The sequence below is a fragment of the Talpa occidentalis genome, unplaced genomic scaffold (genome assembly GCF_014898055.3).
Source record: "Talpa occidentalis isolate TD23 unplaced genomic scaffold, MPIMG_talOcc4v2.1 talOcc4.7, whole genome shotgun sequence".
Classification (NCBI taxonomy): Eukaryota; Metazoa; Chordata; class Mammalia; order Eulipotyphla; family Talpidae; genus Talpa; species Talpa occidentalis.
This window is the reverse complement of record NW_023605083.1, coordinates 48,701,071-48,727,933: the sequence shown is the minus strand read 5'-3', so window position 1 is coordinate 48,727,933 and position 26,863 is coordinate 48,701,071. Positions and strand designations below refer to the sequence as shown.

General features: G+C 36.1%; 1 protein-coding gene across 2 annotated transcripts in view; it reads right to left on the bottom strand.

The window, feature by feature from the left end:
* Window positions 1–26,863, bottom strand: part of LOC119232414 (spermatogenesis-associated protein 31D4-like) — a 296,841-nt gene that overhangs the window by 77,031 nt on the left and 192,947 nt on the right. Inside the window, exons 6-7 of one of the 2 annotated variants that reach the window (XM_054689187.1) lie at window positions 18,978–19,045; window positions 14,973–15,007 (exon numbers count right to left, since the gene is read on the bottom strand). In XM_054689187.1, the coding sequence (XP_054545162.1) occupies window positions 15,000–15,007; window positions 18,978–19,045 (76 nt within the window). In that variant the 3' untranslated portion in view covers window positions 14,973–14,999. Of the gene's footprint in view, window positions 1–14,972; window positions 15,008–18,977; window positions 19,046–26,863 lie in introns of those variants that run through there. The other variant, XM_054689186.1, reaches the window with a different exon arrangement.

Sequence of the window (26,863 nt, the reverse complement as noted above, 5' to 3'; positions counted from 1 at the left end):
AGTCACAGTTACTTCCCTTTCACTTACAAACTTAAGGGTGATAGATGCTTCCCATAGTTGCTGTTTGTTTCTATCTCTTCTTTCTTTTGCCTTTTCAGTTCTCTAATAACAGGCTAACAGTTCTCTATATTAACACATCTTTCAAGTGATTGGTGTAGTTTGTGTTCCACAAATGGACCCTGACTGAAAAATGATCAGACCCTATGATAGAAAGCAGGAAAATTAATAGAATCCTAAGGACAAACAGTGTCAGTGTACTGCTGTCCTTACTATGTAAAAATAAACTTATACTATTCTTCCTACTGATGACAATTTAGAAGAAAACAATAGCCACAATAAAGGCAATCCTGATCTGCTTCAGGAAAGATTCATTCAGTGTGGCAGCTACTGCCTGGTTAAGTTTAGTTAGTCCATTAGCTACTGTCATGATCCATCTGCTTTTTGCAGAGTTCACATAAAGGAATTACATGAAAACACTGCTACATCCTTCAAGTCTTTGATAATGGTACTAATCTCTGCAATAATTTCAAGAGAGCTGTACTTCTGATTTATTATCATGATTATAGAGCAGGTGTTGGGACAATTTTGGGGACCTCCACAATACTTCCTACCATGATAGGCTTTACTTCAGAGGTCAGAAATCCAATGTAAGGGTTCTGCCAAGTTCTAAGTATATCAACCCCAATTATACCTTCCTACATTGGAAAAATAATCACAGAGTGGAGTCTCATATGTACTGGATCCACTCATCATGTGGCTTCCATCTTCACCTAAATCACACCATCATAATACTTCAAGGCTCCCGACCTCATATTTAGCAATTCTTTTCTCCCAGGGAAGAAAAACTCTTTGGGAAATAATCAGAAAACTATTTTTCCGTATATACTTTTGGTTGAATTGCAGAGTTCTTTTAAAAGGAAATTTACTTTTCCTTACAACCAATGGACTATGAGTCAATGAAATTTATATCTGAAAAACGGTATGAAGAATCACAAATATCCATTGTGATTATGGATATCAATCTTTCAGGGCTATTATTATTGTTGTATTATTATAAAAAATGAGAATATTCAAGTCACTATCCACATGTCTCACCCCAAGGACACCACCATGATATATTGTCCATTATCATAGATACATGGGCAGAGCACCATGAGTGTTACTGCCTTTGTTATCCATTATACTCTATATATATAGACTGTTTTATATATATATAAATATATATATATATATATAAAATGTGTGTGTGTGCATGTGTATTTTTTGTATCTGGATGTTAATGGCTACAACTTGGGTTATTCTGTTTTACAATTTTATAATCCCCATTGATTTTAGGAAGCACAGGGTCATGGTAGCATTTCCAACAAGCCCTAAGAGGACAACCATCACTAGGAGTCTCAGAGACTCTGATACCCTCCATTCAAGTATGTTTTACTGTCCAAGTGAAGATAGTGACGCTTGCCCCACCCCCAGTATACACAGATCTATGATAGTTTCAGAAACTACATGTCAATACAAAGGTGCATCTTCATTTCTCTGAGTTTTCTGATTCTTCGTACTATGCCTAGAACATTCTAGCAATTATCACTGTTCAATGGTCACCTGTTACTTATAATATTCAAGGACCCATTCCAACAAATTAATACACAACCAGCTCCAGTTATTGGCAGAACACTGAATTCCGAGTCAAAAGCGACATTCTCCTTGACAACAAATGTTTGACATACTTATATATTCTATAACTTATCCCCGAAAGTTTTAATACCCAGATAGCTACAATTTTCAAAAAAAGCACAGCTGGTTTTCTCAGTCACCCAGGATGTTTGCCATATGGAACCACTGCATCTTACACAATCCATCCAGGAATGAATGGGCCACAATATTCCTTACCATTTTCTGTCTTTACTGATTAGGGTTTACTCTGTGGTGAATTAACTCCTTTTCATTTCTGGATTGCATCATTTCCTCCTCTGAACTGCCACTGGAAAGGGAAGCCAAAGTTTCAGTGGGTCCAATGGGCCCATTGTAATCCACCCCCGTATTCTTCACCCCCACTCCTTCCTGGTAGGTATTAGCTATAGAAGTGAGTTGGTTAGCTGCCTAAATGACAACAATAGTGATGGACAGTGAGGAGAACAAACATCATCCTACTTTTTATAAAAACATTGTGGTCTCCAAGCACTGTCAGGCCATTCACCTGCAGGAAAAGAAAAGGGACTGCTTATGATGACCAGGGAAACTTGAGGCATTTGAAAAGTTCAAGTTTCTTAGGCTAAGACGCTAAAATTGCCAGTCTCGATTTCCTACTCTTTCCCTATCAGAGGCGTGACTTTGACATAAGAAAACTGAGACATATTTAATTTGTTTCCTTTGCAGGTGTCTGTCACATTTATAATATGAGATGAAGCCTGATTTTTGCTTGGTTTTGCGTTTCTTTGTTTTTCACCAGGGCCCTAGTCCTAATTTCCCAGCTTTAGTTCTTAGAATTTATCTTTGGGGTTGCTATAGAAGTCCTTTGGCATTCACAGCATATCTTATGTAAATAATTATTTGACTTAAATATATCACTTTCTTTTTGCAAGACTCCCAATATCATCAAAAACAGCCAGCTCATGCCACAATTCTTATAGCACAAGTCCTTGGGTAAAGTCTTTTCAACATCATTTCATTATGTGGATGAGAAAACAAAAACCTCAATTGATTGTAAAAGAAAGATTGTCATTATTTATTCCAGGGCCTGCTTTCCTTATACATTCTTTCTCTTAAAGCTGCAGTTTCCAAGAGCCTATAGATAAGGTTAAGTGAGGACTTAGCCATATTCTTTTTCATTTCCAGTGACTGCTTTTATCTGCACCTCATCTTAATTCCTCCTCAATGAAACTTTAGTAATTGTGAGACCATGCATGCCAGAGAAGATTACCACTCCCCACACCACGAGCAATTACACCCCCCAAAGAGGCAGGTCATTTAATATCCTGAAGCAAACCCTCTTTTTCAGGACCTCTCCTGATATCAAGGTTCTAAGAGAATCGTTATCCTAGGTTGCCCAGAAAACAGAACCTAAGGTGAAATTTATCTGCTTAATACTTTAGTGGGGTTATAGGATACAATCCTAAAGAAGCAAGAGTGAGGGGGAAAGAGAAGGGAGGTAAGATTACCAGGTCTTACCAGGTAAGTGAGTTACCAGGTGGCATATTATCCTGCTGACCACAGGTTCATATAAACTCACTGGTCTCCTTAATCATGCAGAGTGTTTCTATATGGAATCACTACATACCTACATAGTCCACAGGGTAGGGATAAGCCAACAATGTATTTTCCAGGTCCTTATCATCTTTTGCCTAACTCCTACTCACATATGGCTTAATAGCCCCTCTAGGCAGCTCCTGGGAAGAAAATTTCAGTGGATTCAGCTGTGGTGAACCTAGACACTGGAGATCCATACATGGGAGTCATAATAGATTTGCCACTGTCTGATTTTCTCTCGGGCCAGGAATGAAGGTAATGTTTCAGGCAATGGGAGCCAGACGGGGCTGAGCAGATCTAGAAGGGCACATAAACTGGCCTAGTACACTGTTAAATATATTATTATTTCATATAAAAGAATGTGGGGACTACACCTGAGGGGGGGGGAAGCAAACATTGTTTAAAAATGAACAACAATGTAAAAAATGTATAAATAAAATAAATAAATAAATAAATAAATAAATAAATAAAGACTATCCAAAGCAGTTCAGGTTCTAGAAATAGTTAACTTAGAAATTTAGTACATTCATCAGGGTACAAGGCAGAGTCTGTCTCTCCATTCTGCCACATATGCTGCCTTCATCCACTCAAGCTTGGTTCTCCATATTGGAAGAAAGTGCTATGTGTGGCTGGAGGAAAAATTCTTCCTTGTTTGCATGAAGCGAAGGAGAGTAAAGCTCTATTCTTCAAACATTGGATGGTGAAGAAAGGATATATTAGATTAAAAGAAAAATATCTCTTGTTCAGTATGGTTCACAGGAATTGTATATATAAGAAATGTATAACAGGCTATACTAATTTCCTAAAGCTAAAGAAATACTGCTATAATTTTTAACCTTGCACTTGGGTGTCAGAAGAAGTAAGTGTGTTATGCAGAAAGCCAGACTTCACAGCTTTTCAACGTTGTCACTCTCCAATAAAGCTGACAAGTCTGTGTGGCCTCTAGAAGTGCAATATCACAAGCTATTTCATGAATCCCACTCACAAGCTAAAATAATTTGCTGACTTCCTTCCCACAGAAATAACTAGGACCTTCATTTGGAAACTAAATATCAAGTGCCTTAAAAAAATTAACAAAAATTAGGTGTGAAAAACTTGATTAATGTTAACTTTTATATTTTGGAAAATGAATTTTATCTTTCTAATTTGAAATAAATCCAAGAGATGAGATTATAGTAGTTTTCAAGTGGCACTGATAATCTAAAATTGAATTATCAAGATCATTGGATTCTATTCCTAAATTATCAACTTGCAGCTTTCTGTCCTTTGACAACATTTTACTTTTGTAATTCTGTTTTTTCATCTATTAATTGTCAGGGAAACTTCAATTGTAACAAAACAAAATGTTGCCTAATAAAAAAAATCATGCTTTTATTTATTTATTCATTTGCATCTGAAATCTGCACATCTCATTTTTCAATCTGTTTAGATGTTTTACTGGATTATTCAAGAGTCAATAGTGATGTTAAGAAAGAGTAAATTTAATACTAAAAATAACATCTGCGGTTGTAGTTTGTCTTTGTACATATTGAGAGTAAGGGCTGAAATTAACTGTAATTTCAAACTTCTCCAAGAGAGAAGAAAGATATTGTACTGGTAAGAACAAATTCTGAATGCTTAGAGCCTGTTTTGCACACTAATAAAAAATCAAATGAAAAAAAGCAATTTGATTAAATTATGTGTGCCTTTTCCTATGCCAATGGAGCTTAACTAAGCAAACAGAAGCAGTGAAGTAAATCAATGTTGGTTTATTAAAGATCAGAATTCAATATCTCAATGGTTGAGGGGCTTATGCACCAGAGTGCTCACTGTTTAGCTTTTCTTTGCTAAGAAAGTAAACATGGCAGAACCAAGGAGAAACCTGTTCAGAGAATGACACTGACAAGCAAGGCTTCCCAAGGAAGCTGCCTTGTAGCTCTCAACAAGTATTTTTTCAAATAGAAATTCATTTTTACTCTAGCATCTCACATATTTTGACTTCTCTTCAAAACTATGTAACATGTTAGAAAATCATTGTTTCTTAGATATTTGTATTTTTAACCAGTGAAAGCACTTCTGCCTCCCAATTAAGAATGAAAACTGAAATGCCTTCACCTGTTCTCATAGGGCTCACCAAATATTTGGTGAAGAAATCAGAGATTAATTTCTCATTCAAATCCATCCTACAATGAAGTCATAAATAATAGCAAATTTGTAACATCACATTAATCTCCATGGTAACGGGCTACTGAGCAAACAGAGGATTATGACTTCACCAGAGAATCAAACAGAGGGAGAGAGTGGGTTGCAAGAAGGAAGCTCATTTTCAAACTCATGTAATCTACAGTAATTCTACAGGGACTACAGGCAAAGTCTAGCAAAGCAAATTGCTTTTCATAGAAATATTTTGAGTTTTTTTTCAGGTTTGCTCTACAATGAAAATCTTTCTCTAAATTGCATAGAGTGTGTGACATAAGGTAATTTTAATACATAGCCATTGTGAGACAAGCAATCTGGGATAGAGAGCTTTGAACTGGGACCGACAGCATCAGGAGAGAAACACCATGCATCCAAAACAGCACTATGTATGGCTGAAGAAAAACAAAACACAGAATTGCTACTGATGCTTTCACTATCCAAGCAGCTAACATTTTTAAAGGAATTGGCCTCTTCATAGTTCCCTTCCCATTTTACTTTTTCTCAAACACAACCTATAAAAATTGTACTTCTCTTTTTGGATCCGCTTCCATTTTAGCGAAGTCACAGTACACTTTTACCTAAATAACATTCTTGGGGATTATTCATATGCAAATTCTTTTAAAAGATTTCTCCAACTCTTTTTCTTTAATTCATGTTCTTTCTGGTAATCTCCTTTCCTTTATAAACAAAAAATCCTGCTCACACCAAACCTAGGACTTTTACAGAAATCTATACTCAGGCAAAGGTGCTGAGTTTTTTTTCTGAGATTAAAAAAAAATTAATAAGCCACACCTTAATAAACTAGGTCAATAATTTACACATTTGTTTTTATTATTGTTGTAAAATCATGTTAGGCTTTGTATCATTTTGTTAGGTTTATTTTTCCAGTAAAGCAGAGATGTATTTAAAGAAAACAACAACAAAAACAAACAAACTAGAATCATCTACCACTGGTACTCAGGAAAAGGAAGGATTGAAATAATAAATTAACCACAAGCCAAGCAATTGTAAATTCTCTCAAGTCTTCCAATATTTACATTAACTTAGGATCTGAATGAAGTGTTCTATAATAGTGGCCTGTTGTGAAAGTCAAGACTTTTATGCAGGTGAGTATTTTCATGGACTATTCTGCTATGTTCCTACTTGCCTGTGCAGAAGGCCAAAAATGACATATAATTTATGATTAAAGATAACTCAGTGAAAACTACTTGTCATCTGTCAAGGAGCAGACCTCATTGCCCAAAGCTAGTTCATTTAAATATACGAAGTCAGAAAATGATCTGACCAGATCCTCAGGAATCATTATACCAGGTTGAATGACTTGAGTCTTTTATATGATGAAGTCATGAAGTCCACTGAAGTCAAATAGAATACCAGTTTCTTATAATTAGGTGGGCGTTGACTGTTAATGCCGGGACAAATATTTTCTTTTCAATACCTAGTTGATATCACACTTTCAAAAGACATGACTATCATCAAATATTTCCTCTTCTACCTTCTCATCTGCCTACTCATCTGCCTACTCATCTCACCTACCTTCTCATCTGTAAGCAAATACAAAGTTGACTTTATCAACTCGTGTCAATTTCATGACATTGAGTCAAGATCAAAGAAAGAATATAGATTTGGGGATTTTTAGTATTTAAAAAAATCAGAAGTAGGGAGATTACAATTATTTCCAGACCTTTTCTAAGCAATCTCTCCCTTTTTACTTATTCTGTAAAAAATGTTACGGAACTGTTCTATAAGCTACTCAAAAGTTGGCTGTAGGTAAAAGCTAAAATGATTAGACTGTGGGTTCTGATGGCCCAGATCCTTTCTTTTCATCCACACTGATTTTACATATCCTTACCAGTGTGGGTTAGAATAATCGCTTAGGAAAAATTTAATTAGGACTCAGATTAGAAATATTTTTATAAATAAACAACAACTATGCTACATGCGTAGTGTCAAAAAACTTGAGTAATATAAGTACATGCTTAAATTGTAATGAAATCAGTTCTTTGTACAATATCTTGCATGACAAATTCCATGTCCTTATTAGTTGTGTTAGTACTCATGATACAAAAAATTATAATTACTTTTTGAACACTTGTCTATCAGACCAGTTCCTGTGTTATATAAGTTTTGATGTATTATCTTAAGTATGGGTATTATGAGTTCTCATAGTTGAAGAAATTAATGCTCAGCAGATTAATACTATCCTCAAGTTCAGAGTTAGCAAGTAACAGAATAGTGATTATTAAGCAGTCTATGTCACACCAGTCTATGTTACTTTTCAGTGACACTGGCATAAAGAGTTTCTTTAATGCAGTGTTGCCTGGATAATTAAATCTTAAAAAGACAAGCAACTATGCTAAATCCAAAACTTTGAAGCTGAGATACATTAATTCATGCATATAAACACATGCTACATCACATGATGTTTATATGTACATGTATGTTTGTCTATGAAATATATATGCATAACATGTGTGTGACATATAGCTAGATACAAACATAATATGTAATACATACTTATATATTTATATAATATACACACCCAAGGGCAAAGAAGAATGACTGCCTTTCCTCAATTTCATCTTCCTTATTGCTTCAGGGGCCTTTCTGAGACTCCTTTTCTTACTTCCCTTTACCCAGATAGTTGCTGAGAGCAGAAAAAGAAGATGAACATGAGGGCCAGATTTAAGAGTCTGCTGCTCTTCAAACTCTCACAATGAGACCCTTTTGAGAGCCCTTGAAATATTTAGATACCTCAATGACTCTTAAAAAAATATCAGTATCTCAAATTTGAGAGTGGCCTTAAGGTCAATGAAATGATTCCAAATGCTTCTGTACTTGCTGACACAATTTTTTTTTATTATTTTAAAAATGATCAAACATCCTTTGATAGCTTTTAAAACATTTTGATCACTCAAATAATGCCTCCAAATGAATTTAAAGTTATGATTTAAATATGACTTTGTCATAGTAAACATATTCATTTGAGTTAGGCAAAATTTATGATACAGTTTGTTCATTTATGTGTTATATGTATACTTTATGGTTCATAGAATTCCCTTGAATAATCAATGCATAAATTATATTTATGTTCCTTTTATGGGACTTGAAACAGTTTATCACTAGAAATGACTACTTAGATTTCTAACAAAAGCATCTTAACTTATAACAATTTGTTGATGATAGTTTTGAGTAAGGACATGTGGTGACCATGGTCAGGAATATAATCCCAGTTATGATGCTACTCTATGCTAGTTAGATAGCATAGGAAATAAAGGTCTATTTCAAAATATAATGTACTGTTTAAATCAGTTGCTCAGAATTTAACCTGTTCAAATGCTAGAAATGCTCTGGATTATACAAAGCAATACTTTTAAATGAGGGTTAAATCAGTTAAGACCAGTGCTATGAAGCTATTACAACCACTGAAGTATGAGTTCGATCCCTCATCAGGGAGCTGACCCACATGGCACAGTAGACCTCTCCTGTCTCTCCCACTGCTCCCCTCAGAAGTGTATTTCAGTAGATCTGCCTATTCTGCTCCCCACTTTGTATCTGGTGAACCCTCTCACCTCGGGGCACCTCTGGCCTACACCCCAGTTCTTGTATGCATAAATAAATAAATCTTTACCAAAAAAAAAAAAGACCTAGTCCGTATTTGCACTGTCTGTGACCAACTCCTTTATTGTTAATGACAAAGCATTGTTAATAAATAACAAAGGGAGCAGTAGAAGGACTAATCTACTGGGAAAGTGCCAACATACAATGGTGTCTCAGAGCACTCTGTTTTCAGGTCATTAGTGAGTTGTTTTCTCCCTTTTTCAGTTTCACACTGGCTCTCAAGACAGAAGAAATATTAGACTTGAAAAGGACTGCATTTCCAAAAATATATGAAGAGAAGGTGGCAAATAAAGACTATAGAAGATATGTTTTAAGAATCCCTTTCCCTCAGGCTGTGCTCTTCAACACAGCATCAGCATTTTTCTTGTCATCTACAACTTCACAAGCCCAACATGGTATTGCTGCCATTCATACTCTGTACAAGACATTGTGGTATTTGCAATAAATATACTTTCACATTTAATCACCACAAAAAATGTATATATGGCCACAATTATACTCATTTTACAGATTTCAAAAGTAAGGGTGAGAGGAGGTAACTAGCTTGTAAAGGTCCTGGAGGCCTGTCGTCTACTACACTCTCCAGTTTCCACAGCATGTCCCAGCCCCTGAATCTTGCAGGCTTCTTCTTTATAACTCTTTGTTGATAAGAAGGTTGCAGCTCAAGCAAAGTATTTTAAGAGAACAATAAACATGCCGGGGCTTGAAATTGTTAATCAAATTCCTAACTGGCACCTTCAAATTTTTGTGATGCAAAAACTAACTTACAGCTGTCTGTGCACAGGAAGGACACTTAGCTAAAATGGGGACAAGAAGTTTTACTCTTTGTAGAGGAATTCTAGGAGATTTTTAATTACCCTCCAACTACCTTATGGTGTGAGCAAGAGTGAGAGAGTGATAATAAGGAGAGAGAAAAAGAATGAACATGCACGTCAGGACTCGTAGGAATCATAGCATATTTTGCTGTCTGAATATAAGAATATGGCAAACCTCTTTGTTGACACCTTTACCCAAAGCTGTACTGAGGAGCAAGGATAGAAGAAGCTATAGCTAAATGAGACCCCACAAAGTGAATACATTTGAAAGTGTCAGCAGCATGGATTTGTTATTGCAAACTCTTGCATATTCACACAAATAAACAATGCAGCCACTACAGATGGTATAGTTACACAAGGGTTTTGATATGGGAAAATGTTTCAGTTTTTTAAGCCACAAACACAATTAACTATAAATACTCAGAAAATATATATGGCAATGTTTTAAAAGGTCTTTTTCCAGGGTAGGAAGATTATAATTTTGGGTTTGATCATTGAGTTCTTTTTTGTTTTATCCTATTTGCATAATAAACATTTAATTTTTTAAAAGTTATTAATAAAATATTCACTTAAAAACATAGTAGGTTATAATCACTAAGTGCTTAATAGCTAAACTTGAATGTAACAAAGAGATGCAAGATTTGAAACTGTACTGGGAACAGACAGAAATTAAAAATAACATAAATTGCCAGAAAATTAGGCACTCCACACTAAAACCCCCAACCCAAATTACTGTCCTATCTTTATGAGTATTTATTAGAGTGACTATTTCTATCCCATTTAGAATTAATGATTTATATAATCATAATGAGAAAAAAAAAACTAAGACTGATTTCACCAAATATTGTGACGAGATAGGAGAGGGTCTATTCTGTTTTCAGGGCAAACAGGTTTAAGAAAATTGAATATTCATCTTTCATAATAGCAACTTAAGCTATGATTTCTAAAACTTAAAAATCAAGAACCACAAGCACAACTGTGTTACATAGAAATAAGTAGGCAAAAACCAAGAGAAACATGTAAAAGAATGAAAGTAGTTCCTGAAACAGGACATACAGTAGACAGAAGAGATCAGGGATGGGTCTGCTCCTTTTCATTATAAATCTTATTGATTTATAGTGAAAGATTACTGATCTCCCTAAACACTATATTCATAGCTTACTTTGATTTAAAAAAAAATTACAAAATTGCTACCCTGTTCACCTATTAAAAGGCTAAAATGTCACAGTTATTTTTACCTTGAATAAAACAGTTTTATTAAATTTAACTTTACCATAGATACAGCTACCCGATTTCATCCTGTACTAAAACTGTCTAACAGTGTGAAAACTTGAAGCTGTCACACATATTGTAATATTACCATTGGTTAACCATGTCTGTGATGCCAATTGCACACCCAATCAAAGACCTAAAGTTACCTACTGGCTCCAGAGTTGGTGCCCTGGTTACAAAACACTGGCCAGCTGCAGGAAACATAGACAGGGAAAAAGCTATGCCTTGGCTACCGAGCACAATCCATGCTCAGTGTTAATGATACCATGTCAGTCCATAAATTATAATGGCTAACACTAGAACATTAACACCACCCAAAAACACACTCGTAAGCAAGCCAGCATGGCAAAATGAGGTCATGGAGAAGCTTAAAGCTATTTTAGGATATATCTTGAACACCAGTATAGCTCCTTTGACACCACCTGCTCTCATTTGGAGGACTGTATATTTAAGTCCCCCAACAGCAAATGGGCTCAAACCCAGTGCTGACTCTACAGTCCAGTTCAGGATAAATGCTGTCCTGTTGTTAGGTGTTGACCTTTAGATGAGACATTAAAATCCCCCTGCCAACATTCACCACTTTCTGCTAAATTGGCACAGTATAAAAGCTGTCTGAGAGAACATTCAGCAGTGGTCATAGTTGCTTGCATGCTATCATAGTGATGGAAGTATAGGATTTATTCCTTTGAAAAAAGAGTAGGACAATGTAATCCAACATAATAAATCACTCTTGCTATGAGGATGATGGTAACATCTAGAAAGCAACTTGCACTCACATTAGGCATTTTTTTCTTATTCTTTGCATAGAACTAATCTTGCCTCATAGTGAAATCAGGAACATTCAACTTATCTTTGTGTCTGAGATGAATAGCTACCTTCATATATGACATTTGTTAATATCCTCAAAAAAATCTGTGTCCAATTTCTTTTCAAAGTCACAATTCCAAAGTGTGGGAAGGCTGGTAAAGTTTGACTTTCAAAGCCATCAAAATAGATCTTAATAATTAACTTGAAAGTCATTTCAAATAATATATAATTCTAAATATAAATTACTGATATTATCCTTTGGAGCGGAAAGGGTTTGGCTGGCAAAAGTCAGAAATTAAAGGCTTTTAACACAATGATTTCCAATCATTCTTTTTTTTTTTTGCTATATTTTATGAATGCTTCTACATTCTTGCAGAGCTGTAAAGTATTTATAATGTGTTTATCATGTGCTTAAAATGAAACTGCTGACTTCCGAATCTTTCTGTTTTCTTCCAGCACCTAATACTGCTTCTCCCTCACCTGTAATTCACACTAAATGTTGAGTATATAAACTTTGTACACAAAGAACAAATATATGTAAGGAGGACTTTAGGTCCTCCTTACAATGGAAGCCATGAATTGTTACTGTGATTATTGTGAAATAGTGATTCACTAAATTAAACTAATATTAATTGTGCACTTTCATTTTCTAGGCAATATGCTAAGTGATGGGAATAACAAAAGGACAAATAAGATGTGCTCTCTAATCCAAGGATTTCACACTATAACTTTATTGCTCTTTCTGTTTTTAAAACTTTACAGCATCACACACTTAGCAACAAACTCAAATTGCTAGTACATACCCTATTTTGCTTTTTTTGCAGCCCTGACTGGGTTGGCTGTTGAGTGCTAGTGATTAATGCATGACAAGCATGAAATTAGTAAATTGCACTAAGATTATGGTCACATATCTGTGAGACTAGAGGACAGTTAACTGCTCTTTATTGTTAACAATACAAGACAACTATGGATGCATATATATATATATGCATATATATATATACATATATATATATATATACACATATACATATATATGGAAACTTCCAAAACATTGTTTTTTTATTTTAAAGATAAAATAGGAAAAATTAAGATACAATATCTCAAGAAATGCATGTAATTATAGGAGTCATCTTGATAAATACCACTGAACTGAATCTCTTCTATAAAACTTCTTTTAACAGGTCAACCATTGAATCCATGGTTGAACATTGCTAGTGAGAAGGAATTTCCTTCAAGCATGGCTCATCCCTTTTATTGGTGCCATTTAGAGAGGCATATCTACATTCTTAGTGTTCTACCATTCTAACCAATACAACCACTATGCCTTCACATTCATAACATCAATAAATTCTGAGTCTATGTCTATCTAGAGCTCCTGTCTAAGAATATGACAAATTATTTTTGTTCCTCTTAAAAAGTTCATAGAAATGGCCCCAAACTTTAGATGTTCCTGTATGAAGAGGTTGTTTAGGACCATCACCTCCGTTGGCTGAAATGTTATAATTGATATAATACAGCACTCTGTTAGTGTTGTGGGTGGCAACTTTAGCTACATTCATCCAAATGAAATTTTACTTATTATAAGCAGATCTTCCTTTCATATTAAGTCTTTAATAGGCCTAGTTCTATTCATCTCTACTTCTCAAGTATCTTGTACAGTGGGTTCACCATGGTAAAGGATGCAAGATTTTAGGTCAAAAGACAGTGGATGTCAAAAGACCAGAAAAATTAGAAAAATTAAAATCTGAATAGAATTTTTGTGCCAAACAGACTGCATGCCCATTTCATGAAAAAATTCTTTTCACCTTTAGGTCAAACACACATTAATTATGGCCACAGGTTCATCTTTTATATAGACAAAGCCAACTCCTGATTTTAGAGAAAAGGCTAAAATATCTTCACAATAGATTTGAAATTTTCTGATCTAAATTCAAAAATCCTAAACACAGTTTCTGCTCCATTCCTATTTCAGACAAAAATGAATGGATCTAGAGCACTTACTGCATACATATGTTAAATATTAATGGAAATATTAACATGTCCATTATAATGTGTCTATTTATTAGGTATACTCTCTCAAAATATTCTCCAAGTTTCTAGAGAGAGGGAGCTTTTCCCCCTAATTTTATATCCCCGGTATGTAGAAAGGTACCTAGGATACAATATATGTACTCCTGTTATTGGTAAAATGAATACAGAGGTGCCACCTTCTTACCAAGATATTACAAAGTCAAAGAAATAAGATAGTACAATATTGAAGATTTAGAGAAATAAACAAATGGAACAGAGTAAAAGGGCCAAGAAAAATTGCCACCTATATCAAACAAGTATCACAGAGAATAATGATTAATGAAAAATGTTGGAATGTTTTTAAATTATAATGAGATATGGCAATGTAAGTCTTAAACTGGGTAGCATTAATAAATAACCCTGAGTAGTTTGTTAATCTTTGTATCATACATTGTTAGCAAACTATGAGGATTTTTTATTAAATAACAGAAAATATATTTTATTAACTAGTTACTGAATTCTAAAAGCAAGCTGAGATATTTTATCGAAGATTCAACTAATCTGGGCCTCACCTGGTGGCGCAGGCAGTTGAGCGCCGCACCGTGAAGGTGTCCGTAGCCTCTGCAGCACTGGTTTGATCCCAGCCGGCTAGTGAGGGTCCCACATGGCACGGCAGACCTCTCCTGTCGCACCCGCTGCTCCCCTCAGCAGTGTATTTTGTCAGTCTACCTGTTCTGTTCCCCACTGTCTCTGGTAAATCCACTCACCCTCCCGCGCATCTGGCCTGACCCTGGTTCTTGTATAAAATAAATAAATAAATCTTTAAAAAAAAAAGATTCAACTAATCTAAGAAACTATAGATTTCCCTTAGTCCTTTACATAGAACTACAGAGTGACATTAAAGAACAGAGTCAAAAATCCATGACAAAGATGCTGGTTTGTTAATTCTTTCTACATTACCTGTCTGAATATTTCATAGCTGTTTAAAAAATTCTTGAAGAAAAATACGGTGTTCATTTATTTATGTATATTTGCAGGGAGAGATGGTCAGGTGGCTGAGAGGACAAGAGAATTCAGTGAAAAGAAAGGAAGACATTGTAACTGGGAGACAAGTTTTCTCATTACAAAATTAACTTTATTTCCTGTAATTCATGAAAAAAAATTGCAGGGATTTCCCTCCCCCAGCAATTCATTTTTTTTCCTTTACCATATTGTTTCCTCTTCATAATGTGGAGGACATTTTCACTTATGCTACTGGTGGAACATTTGTATTATGTTTGTAACTACAGAAAGTCATCAATGAAAATAGCAAGTTTTACTATGGTTAGTCACCCACTGGAAGCCATGACTTGCAGGATTAGTCCCATCTATATAAAACAAGCAAAACAGGCAACTGCTGTCCTAACTCAAACAGCGGCTCGAATGTTACTTACATTTATTGCTATGCTCTAACGAATGTATGGAGAAAATTGTATGGATCACTAAAAAAGGCAATTGACTATCAAAATTACTCATAATTTGATTTCTTCATTACTACAGTTTTAATAATAACACAGAAGAGGGAAAAGTCCTTTTTGGCCACTTAAAAAGAACAAACAATGCCCCCACAAAATAATTATGTACAAAACGGGGAGTACTGTTATATAAGTTTTTGCATTTAACAAGTACTTTGATTGGAATTCATTGTTTTGAATAAAAAAATGAATTTCATTGCTATTCCGACCTAAAATGCTGAAATGTAGCTTCAGTTTTACATGGAAAAAGGTGAAAAGAACTATTACACTAGGCTCAATGGCAGAGCCAATCATAAAGCTTTTGCTGCTATGAGTGTGGTCCACAGATCCACAGCTTGTGGATCACCTTGGATCTTGTTGGAAATGGAGCATCTCATGTTCTATTCCAAAACTACTGAATCCGAATCTGAGTTTTAATAATTTCTCCTAGATAAGCAATTCCTAAAGTCTGAGGAAACCTTGGTCTTGGTGATAGACTCCTGCATCATTGTCCACGGGTTTCCATATCTTCTCTTCAGTAAAGAGAATATTTCAGACCTATACATTCATGATGATCAAGAGTCGGAAAACAGTGAGATCTTTAACAGTTATAATTGTTAATTTTTGTCTGATGCTAGTATTATTTTTCATGAAATGTACAAATTGTCCATATATTCCCCATCTACAACAATCACTAAAAAAATTCCCTGAGAAGAATGTGTCAAGCTTTACCAGCTGCCAGATCTTTTCATAATAGCTCTTGGAAGTTGGAAAGATGGAGTCTGACATTTGGCTGTCAAGCAGACTGAAGTAGCTCTCCCCAACACAGGATTGCACAGGATTTGGGGACTACATTCTTCACCACCTACCCCACAGAGATATTCCTTACCTAGCACAAACTGGGAAAGGGGCAGTGAGCACTGCCACCATCTATGTGGTGTAGGCCTTCTGCAGCATGGGCTGTGGAAAAGGGGATGTGAAAATGTCCTACAATTGTCAAATCTACCAAGAACAGCTCTCTCACTCAAGAAAGCAGGGGAAGATGAGAAATGTCACTCAACTGTCTAGCCTACTGGAACAACTTTTTTGACACATATTGCTAGGAGGGATAGATGCAGTCTCTACCTCAACACATCCTCATGCAGATTCAATAGTCTTCTTGAATTCTATGGGTTCTTGTCGATCTATAGAATCTATAAATGTTGTTCAATACATACTAAGTCCCTTGATCAATCCCAAGAAACTTTAAATAACCGTCTGCTCTAATTCTGATCAGCCTAATAGCTATCTCTCCAGGGAAAAGACTTTTCCCATTTCCACTATAAACACTCTTGGGGCCTCCCTGGCCCCAAGGGAGGGAATAAGACACAACCTATGAAGCTATCACAGCCTCTGCAGCACAAATTCGATCCCCAGCAAGCCAGGGAATAGCCCTCATGGCGTAGCAGACCTCTCCTGTCTCGCCCACTGCTACCCTCAGCAGTATATTTCAGTCAGTCTGCCTGTTCTGTTCTCCACTCTGTCTATGGTGAATCCTCTCACCACGCCCCCCCACCTCTGCCCTGTACCCCAGTTCTTGGATGCATAAATTAAATCTTTAAAAAAAACCACTCTTGATAGTGAATTTTACAAAGAACATTTCAAATATTACAAAATCCAAACCATTTACCTTTCTCTTTCAAGATATTTTTAAAAGACCTGTTTTAAGGTTAGAAAAGATTTTATATCCTTTATTCTTATTTCATTATATAGCTTATATTATGGTTTATTTTTGTTTTCCTTATCAATTGGGAAAAATTTCCAGCATAATTTTTCATGTAATCCTTTCCTTACTATGATTTTTTTAACATATACATGGATCTAGTTCTAAATTTTTATTTTATTTCATAGATCTATTCTTAACACATTGTTTTAATTGCTATAGATTTCTCAATAATTTACTATTTTGGTAGGTAAGTATTAAACCCATTTATCTTTCTAGATAAAGGTTTATTTGGTTGTTATTATAACTGGTTATTTTTCATAAGTTTAAAGATAATTTCATCAGATGCTGACAAAAATAAGCAAAATAAGTCAGAAGGTAAAAGACAAAAACCAATGACTTCAGTGGCATATGTAACAGAGAAACAAACCAATGAGTCAGAAAAAACTAAACCAATAACAAACCCTAGAAATATGACTGTAGAATTTAGGTTAGAAGAGGGGGAGAAGGGTGGGAAAAAAAGTATGGAGGGAGCCAAATGGACCATGGTGGAGGACTGCCTTGAACATGGTCACATACATCTGAAAAGTGTGTGATCCTAAATCTCTGAATCATATACAATGTTGTAAATCAATGTTACCTCAATAAAAAAATGTAGTCCAATGTTACTTCAAAATTTGTTAATTTTAATTAATTTAATTGATTAATTTTAAAACTTTAAAATTAAAAAATACACATTATTTGGATTATGTAATTTATGATTGATTTATAGAATTGACAGTTTTAAGCTTTGATTCTTCCTACAGAACAAGGTAGTTCTTTCCAACTATTTAATTATCCTTTTAAGTCTCTCAGTGAACATTTTACAGAAATTTTTTAAGTATATCTTCCATTTTTATTTTAAGCTTAAATTTATATTGCCATCCTATTCTTTTTTTAAAGATCTATTTATTTATGCATACAAGAACTGGGGTACAGGCCAGAGGTGTCAGGGTGGGGAGAGGATTCACCAGAGACAGAGTGAGGAACTGAACAGGTGGATGAAGTGAAATACACTGCTGATGAGAGCAGCAGGCAAGTCAGGAGAGGTTTGCTGTTCCATGTGGGTAGCTCCCTGGCCGGAGATCGAACTCGTGCTGCAGTGGCTGCAGATTGCTTCATAGGTTGCATTTTAACCCCTTAAGTCATCAGGGAAGCCCTATATTGCCATTCTAAATCTCATTTTTCCATTTATATTTTCTAGATGGCTGCTGATGTTCTCTAAGAAGTTTACAATTTAATGTGTATATATTGTATCACAAGTCCTTTTATTAAATTGTTTCTATTATTAGTCTCCAGAGCTTTACAGTTCATTCTTTTAGATTTTCCAGGTAACTAATACTGCCATTTAAAACTATATTTCCAGCACTTTCATAGTTTATTTTTCTCATATTATTCCATAGGAAAAAATGATGAGGAAAAACTAAACAGTAACAATAATTATGTTTACTTATATTATTAATAGGCATATAGTGTTTGTCACAAGGGTGATAATCCTCTATCATCTCTGCCACCAGGCCCTGGGCCATCCTTAAACCTAATATTCTTTTTTTTTATAAATTATTTTATTTTATATAATTCTTACATCATTTTTCATTTTGCATAATGTATGCATTTTCATTTTGGTTATATTCTCCATACAATTCCCACCCCCTTTTTCTGACCCTAATCCCTCTTTTCCTCCCCCTGCTCCCCACTGTAGCGTGTCTCTGGTCTATAGTTGCTTGTTGACCTTGATTTTTACTTTATTGCAATTAGTCTTTTTCCAAAGGAAACTATTCCGACCCCTACCTGTAGAGTATCCAGTTGTTCTCTTCAGATTTATCAGCATCCTGAGATGTATCACAGAAGTATCTTCCCTAGAAAATGAATCAATTGGAATATGAGATTTTGAAGCATCAAAACGGTACAAAATTACATCAAACTGAATCATTATTAGGAAAGGTCAGAAGAACAGACAACATGCTTCTGGCTCTCAAAAGGTAAGGCCAGATGAGGTCTCAAGGCATATGGCATGTATGACCTGGTCAGGTAAGATTCAGGTCTTTGGATGTTCTCAGAGTATCCCTCAGTAGTTCCTTTGCTCTAGTGCACCGGCATCAATTCTTTCTAAGGTCTTTGAATAAGGTCACTGAATGATGAGAACTGGGAATGTGAACCTCAAAGTCTAAAGTCTCTTTCTGTAGGGAGCTCATAACACAAAATCTAATATCACATTCTTCTTTAGATTGCCAGGCTACAGTCTTTTCACTGTAACTTGCCTATAAGTTCAACACAGTCATCATTCAAAATAAAACTGCTCTTAATATTTTAATGATGAAGAGCAGAAATAAAGACAAATTTAATTTCTATTACTGTGTGTTAGGTTCTGTGTAAAGTTATTTATAACATTTGTTGGATAATCTTTAGCATAACCTCATAATGTAAATTCTATTATTTATCTCCATTTTACAGATGTGGATATTGAGACTTACAGAAGCAGAATGTACTCTTCAACATCACTCTATATTCCCTTTAGTTTCCAACATTTACTTCAAATATATTCTTTGGATTTAGAATACTTTTTATCATATTAAATATATATCATTCCATTGCTACTTTACAAAAGTTTTCTTTCTATATCAAAGTTGAATTTCTCAAATGCCTTTTTAGTAGCAACTGAGATGATCACAAAGTTGTTGCAGTCTCTGATCTTTTGAGGTGATGAATTGTTTTAATAAATTTTTTACTTTTAAAATTTCTATGCATGTCTGTGATAAAGCCAGAACATCCATGGTGCATTAGTATTTTAATATAATGCTGTATTTGAGATGCTATTATTTATTTAGAGTTTTTGAACCTTTACACTTAAGTGAGCTAGCTTTTTCAGTGATTCATAAAATCACTGGATATCAATCCATCTTTTTCTAAGCTTAATAAAATGTTCATAGCATAATATTTTTTTAACATGCTCTGTATTTGAAATGCTATTATTTATTTAGGGGTTCTTTATTTTTATGCCTATATTGAAACTAAGTTATAGGGGTGCTATAACCATTCAAGGACAGTGACTGATAGAGGACAGGTCACGGTGGGTTTTCACCCATGCGAACAATTGCAAGACCACTCAAGCTCAGGAAATGAAAATGGGGTGTATTTAACATATAGAAGAGGGGCCTCCCCAGTGGCACAGCGGTTGAGCGTGGCGCTGTGAAGCTGTCCGCAGCCTCTGCAGTGCTGGTTCGATTCCCCACTGGCCAGGGAGAACCCCACATGGCGCAGCAGACCTCTCCTGCCTCGCCCACTGCTCCCCTCAGCTGTGTCTTCACTCCATCTGCCTGTTCTGCTCCCCGCTCTGGCTCTGGTGAATTCTCTCACCCTCCCATGCTTCTGACCTGTATCCCAGTTCTTGTACAAAATAAATAAATAAATAAATCTTAAAAAAAAAACAAATAGGAGAAACAGAGTTTCTTAAGTCACAAGTGGCCAGCTATCTCACCCCAGGTAGTGTCCACAGTGTCCAGAAGTCCCAAAAGGCTGCTCATCCAAGGTAACACTGTTCAACCAACGAGGGCCTGGAGTACATGGCAAGGCAAGAAGTGAGAAGCGGGCTGGGATCCAACTCACAGAAGCTGGAGGTGCTCACAGGCGGGGGCCACTGAGATGACATCGCAGCAGCTATAGCCACAGTCTGAAGGTCAGAATGGACATGACAGGCCCGGATGCTGGACCAGAGAGCAATGGAGGCAGTAGCACTGCAAGGAACAGTCTGATCACAGAAACAGCTCTTTGAGACACCAGAATGGGGGTCTTTGGTGCTCTTTTCAAGTGGCAGCCATGGCAAGACTAGAGACAAGTGCAGCCACCTGGTTAGTGCATAGCTCTCTGGCTTCTCTCTTCAGAGGTGAGTTGCTTGATTCTTCTTTTCTCTTTCTTCTGTCCTTGGAGGCCAGGGACAGAGTGCAAGGAGTCTGGGAGTCCCAAGATGGCTCCTGCAGTCCCTTATCCTTTTTCAGCCTTCTGCTTCCGCCCAGTTGGGCCCTTTTCACCTGGCTGGTGTCCAAGGGAGGGGCTAGCCATTGGCAGCAGCTTTTGGCACAGGTGGGGAAAACCATAGTTTTCCAATGGCTCCCGCCACTTAGGCAGCTGTGGGAAAATTCCAATCTTGCCTTGCAGTCCACACTGAAGGGCCCCGGTTTCAATATGACCACTCAAAATTTTGCAACTCACAAAATGAATTGTGCTGGGCCTCCCCTGGTGGCGCAGGCAGTTGAGCACAGTGCTGTGATGCTGTCCGCCCAGCCTCTGCAACATGGGTTCGATCCTGGCCGGCGAGATACCCACATGGTGTGGCAGACCTCTCCTGTCTCACCCGCTGCTCCCCTCAGCAGTGTATTTCAGTCAGTCTGCCTGTTCCTTTCCCCTCCCTGTCTCTGGTGAATCCTCTCACCCTCCTGCATATCTGGCCTGTACCCTCGTTCTTGTATGTATAAATAAATAAATCTTTAAAAAAATTAATTGGGGATCAATTCCTCTTTCTCCTAAAAACATTTTAAGTACTAAAGAAATTGTTTTTTTCTTGAAGGTTTAAGGACAATAATCCTTAAGATAGTTTAGTCTCATATCCTCTTTAAAGTTAGTTCTTTAACAATCTTCTTAATCTGTTCCACAAATATTCATAGTTTCTCTTGAATTATTTCTTGAAATTCACATTTTCCTAGTAATTGTCCACTGTGCCTTTCACCCTGTAGCTGGAGCTTCCAGTCATTTCTCTTCACCAACTCTTCAATGAAGAGTGTTTCTTCTCTGCATCTCCTTTGCTTTGTTCTCGATGTCCAAGGTGGGCAGGGAGAGGGTTCCAACTTTGCCTCAAATCACAGGATTATCTTCATGAAGTATTCCTCTATTTAAATGTGAGATGATCCTCTCTGGGGCAATGCAAAAAAACATCGTCATTGATGATCTTGGTGACATCTCATGAAATAATTTTATGTAACAGTAACTTAACCTGGTTTTAAATTATACTGCTTGTCTTCCACAAAGTTTAACCTCCCTATATTAAGTATTTTGTTTCAATTCTTCTTTCAGCAGACTGCTATATCTTTTGTTAATTCTGCTACCACTATCACTGGAAATGTACATGATTACACTAGTTTTCTAGCAACTGCCTGATAACTTTTATTTGTTCCCCCCATGAATGACAATTTAACTGGTATAAATAATACCAGTTAAATTATACCAGTTAAGTAACAATGCTTATTGGATTAGAACATTTTTCCCATGAAACCTTTATTATTTAATGATCTCAGATCACTAATCATGCCACAGAGAAAAAGTCTGAAATATATCTAATAGTTCCATTATTGCTACCTGTTATTTGTTAGGATCTGTCTTTATATATCAATTTAATTATTTCTTAAGAATATACCCAGATTTTTCTATCACTGAATTCTTTTTTTTCTTTTTTGGTTTTTGCTTCATGTAGAGGCCTTCATTAAGCAAAATTCTTTTCCCCTTTTATAGGTATTATGTTTTCTGTCATTTTTTTTGTTATTTTTATATATCTATAACCAGGTCAATAGATATTTTTGTCTTTTAAACCTGTTTCTTGTATTCTAGCTGAGCTTCTCAAGTTTGTTCTCAACACTGCTCATTTTGTTTTCTGCAGAAGTTGTTGTGGCATTATATTTATTTTCTTGCAGTCTTAAAATTAATCTTACTTAGCTGCCTATTTAAGTCTCCCTACTTCTTCCACCCAATTCTTCATGCCAATATGTAATTCTCAATCACCTTTAATATTTAATATTAAATATCTTTAAACTTTACTGTAAGTACAAAGTAAGTGTCTACAATTACTTCTGCAAATAATATTTTTAGAACATGTCCTCTTCCTTTGCATTCAATATGTCATGTTTTACTCCTCCTAGGCTGAATCTTTCCATAAACACTTATGCCAAGTTTGCAAATGCAACTTATTTTTCTCTGGTAAATTTTTGGGTGTTTGGGTGATGACTGAAAAAGATGAGCATATCATCTTACTGAAAAATTTAGTATCAGAAAAACATAATGAAAACTGAAGTTGCATATATTAAATTTGTTAAAGTTGCATGTATACAAATTTTATGCTAAATTAGGTTGTATTTCTGTATTTTCACTGAATGGAAAATGGTTTCCAATGAGCTTAGAATATGTTATGTAAAAATTAGTAAAAATTTATTAAATTTGATAGTCTTTGCTTTCCCAAGACTTAGGGATTTTTGACAACGTCTTCTATAAAAATCAACATGTTGTATCTTCAACTTCATTAGAAAGTTGAATTATAACCATATTCAAGTATTTTACAGGTGGATAAGTGTCAGCTTAACTGACCAGTTGCTCAAGAAACCATGTCAGTAAGAGATTCTGGGTTGTCACAAAGTTAAAAGAAAAACTGGCCATCATAAAGCCTACCAATTCATGTAGTTGAAAACAAAAGTCAGTAAAGGAATTGAATGATTTGGAAATTAAAACACCATGGTGTTATCTTTAAGAGGTAAAAGCTAAATAGTGATACATAATTCTCCTCCCCCTCCCCCTTTTTTTGGTCCTGTCAAATAACTACATTGTTATTTCTCCTAGCAGTAAGGCATTCAGAAATGGGAAATGCTGTACTATATCAGTCAAGAAAATCCAATTGAAAATCATATGTTAACTTTTTCAAAATAACAAAGCTTTTGAGTATCACACATCATGTAAAGTCAGACTGTCTCTAAAGTATGACATGTATAAGGAAGTCCCCTCAGAGTTTGCTAATGAACAAAGCAGTGTGTAGTCATAGTAATTCTAGAAATAAATGGAGTAATTAGAATGTGCTTGGTAATCGCTGACACGTAATTACAGCAATCACATCAAAACTGGATGAAAATAAAAGGAAAGAGAATAGAGTTTTGATCTTCATATTAAAAAGAAATAAAATAATTTCATGTGGGAGGAAACTCCCTATTCCAAATGCACACAGGCATTGAAACCAGCCCATTCACAGCTGTTTGCACCAGTTAACTGCTTGACTGTCCTGGGTTTCATAACTTTTGCTCTATGGGCGTGGGCAGACACAACTCTTGGGGGACAGGCTAGGCTGGTTGATTTCCTGTTTATTAACAACATTTTCTTGCTCTGAGACACATGGTCTGTCCATGTCAATTTAGGATAAATTACTGCCATTGGTGATCAGCTGTCCCTCATCTCCTTCGAGATCAGAGAAGATAGACGAGCTTAAATGTGAACATGTGGGACTTAAAGGTACTAGGACTCATTTTGACAAGGATCTGTCTGATCACAGGACGGGTTACTTAGATTGTGTCACTGCAAAATATTATCTGAATTGAATTGAACGTCATGAGGGTAGTCATGAAGGTAAGTGACTTTAATTTAACACTAGTAGCCAGAAGAAGGCAGTTCTAGTACAGGCTGCTCAAAAAAGTAGGCTTCCCACTGATGTGTACTATAATAAGTAATTACACCGGGAGAGAGGAAAAAGATCCAGAGTTTTAAACCTTGTAATGTGAGAAGTGATCTGCTATTTTAGTACCTTGCTGCTCACAGTATTGTCTGTAAACCAGTAGCATTAGCATTCACTGGGAGTTTGTCAGAAATATAGAGTCTCGGACCCCACTCCACACCTACTGAATGAGAATCTCCATTTTATCAAGATCACCAAGAGATTTACATGACATTAATGTTTGAGAGGCACTAATTTAACAGATTCATAGGCCACCAGAGGGGAAGAGATATTGGAAAAGATCTTATCTAATCTCATTTTTCAGATTTGAAACTCACCAAAGTTGCAGGACTAAGAGACTATAAATGTCAAATGACCAATTAATGTTACAGGTAAATCTAGGTCGTGGACCAGGGCTTTGTCTATGCTTCATCTTTATCACCCAAACATTTCCAAATGCCCAATAAATGGAAAAAAAAAACTATTAAGTTGTCTGTTTCCTAACTCCTCCCCTTCCAATTTTATGTTAGTATTCTAGTACTGGACTTGAATTTCAAAAAATGTCCTCATAAATAGAACCCTTGTCAAAGAATAAGCCCATTAATGGCACAGATTTACTGAACGCCAAGGTTATGTATTTAAAAGATCGTGTCTCTTCCAGTCATTACTGATGTAATCAAAGGTACTGTGGGAGATTGCTGGAAATGATTAAGTGTGTTTTATTTTAGATTGATAACTCTGGTCAAGAGAGTGAGAGGATATTGGAGAAGGAGGATGGGAGGAAAATCAGGCGAGGTGGGAGGGAAAAGCCAGAGTCAAGTGGTGGCACTTCTGTGGCCTGCCTGTCTGACATCACTGGCTTAACATTTGTATTTCAGTCCATCGCCTGACTAATAACACCATGTAGTGAAATAAAGCACCCATTCTGGAGGTAATTGTTATGTGGTGGAATATAAACAAGCCCCATTCTGCAGTATATTTACCACAGTGCATATTTACGAGTTGGGTTTAATTAAAAGTCGGGAACACTAGAGCTATTTTTTAACTAGATGCCTATTATCTAGTGTCAAATGCTTGGTTTTAATCACGCATTTTATATCATCGTGACCTAGATCACTGCCTGTGACATATGAGATAGTGTGTTGTCTTTCCTGAGAAGATGTAGCAGGGTTTGATGGATGTTTTCTCATTCCTAACCTCATTACTACCAGCTTCCCATCCATCTAATAAAATGCTATGATAGAGAGTGGGAAGGTGCTATAAATCATAATATTCCAGCCGCTTCCAGCAGATTCATTAGAAATGCTGACTATATATCTCACAAACAGAAAGTCAACACACAAAGTAGGTTGCTGCTTCTCCCCAGGATCAAGATACCCTGTTTCTTGCCTCTCCGTCCCCCAGTGGAACAAAGGTTCCTTTTAAATGGCGACAACTGCATAACCCTCTGTCCTAACATGATTTATCCAATACACAGTCGATAGATACCAGCTTTAGTCTTGTTATACACAATCTGATCATTATTCCCCTGATTGGAAGAGCTGCCGACTTCTAAGTGTCAAGGAAATGGATTGAGTTAAAATAGATTAGGTCTTGGAGCTTTTGTCATTATTGTTTTTGCCCTGACAGAGAAAAGGACCCTACGTCTCCTTAAAGTTAAGATGGAAGTTGTTGAGGAGGTAAGTGAGCATTCTGACAGTACCACTCCTAATCAGGTGTGGCTCTCCCTTCTTTTCAGGCACTTATTTGTCCATTTATTCAACAATCATGAGGATCTAGCCAGGCCAGGCACTGTGCTGGAGGCTGGTTACAGTTGTAAATAAGAAATGGCCTTCCCTCAAGTAGTTTGCATGTTAAATGCAAAGAATACAAAGAGGATACGGGAAAGCAGTCCAGTCTGGACGGGGCAGTGGTTGTCAAAGAGGCTTCCTAGATGATATTACACCAGAACTCACCAGAAAAAAGCTGGAAAAAGGCTATGATTCAAGTAGAGTTAGCTAAGCCCAAGGGGCATGAGAAGTGGGGTGAGGGAGGGGAGAGGGAAGGTTAGAAGCAATAGAGGCCAGACCTTGAAGGCCTTTATAGATCAGTTTAAGCTATTCTGAGAGAAACTGGAAACCATTTAACACTTTTAAGCAGGACAATGATATGATGGGTTTTGCATTTCAGGATCTTCACTCTGACAATTGTGGGGAGGGAGTGGCAAGACATATGGGACAAA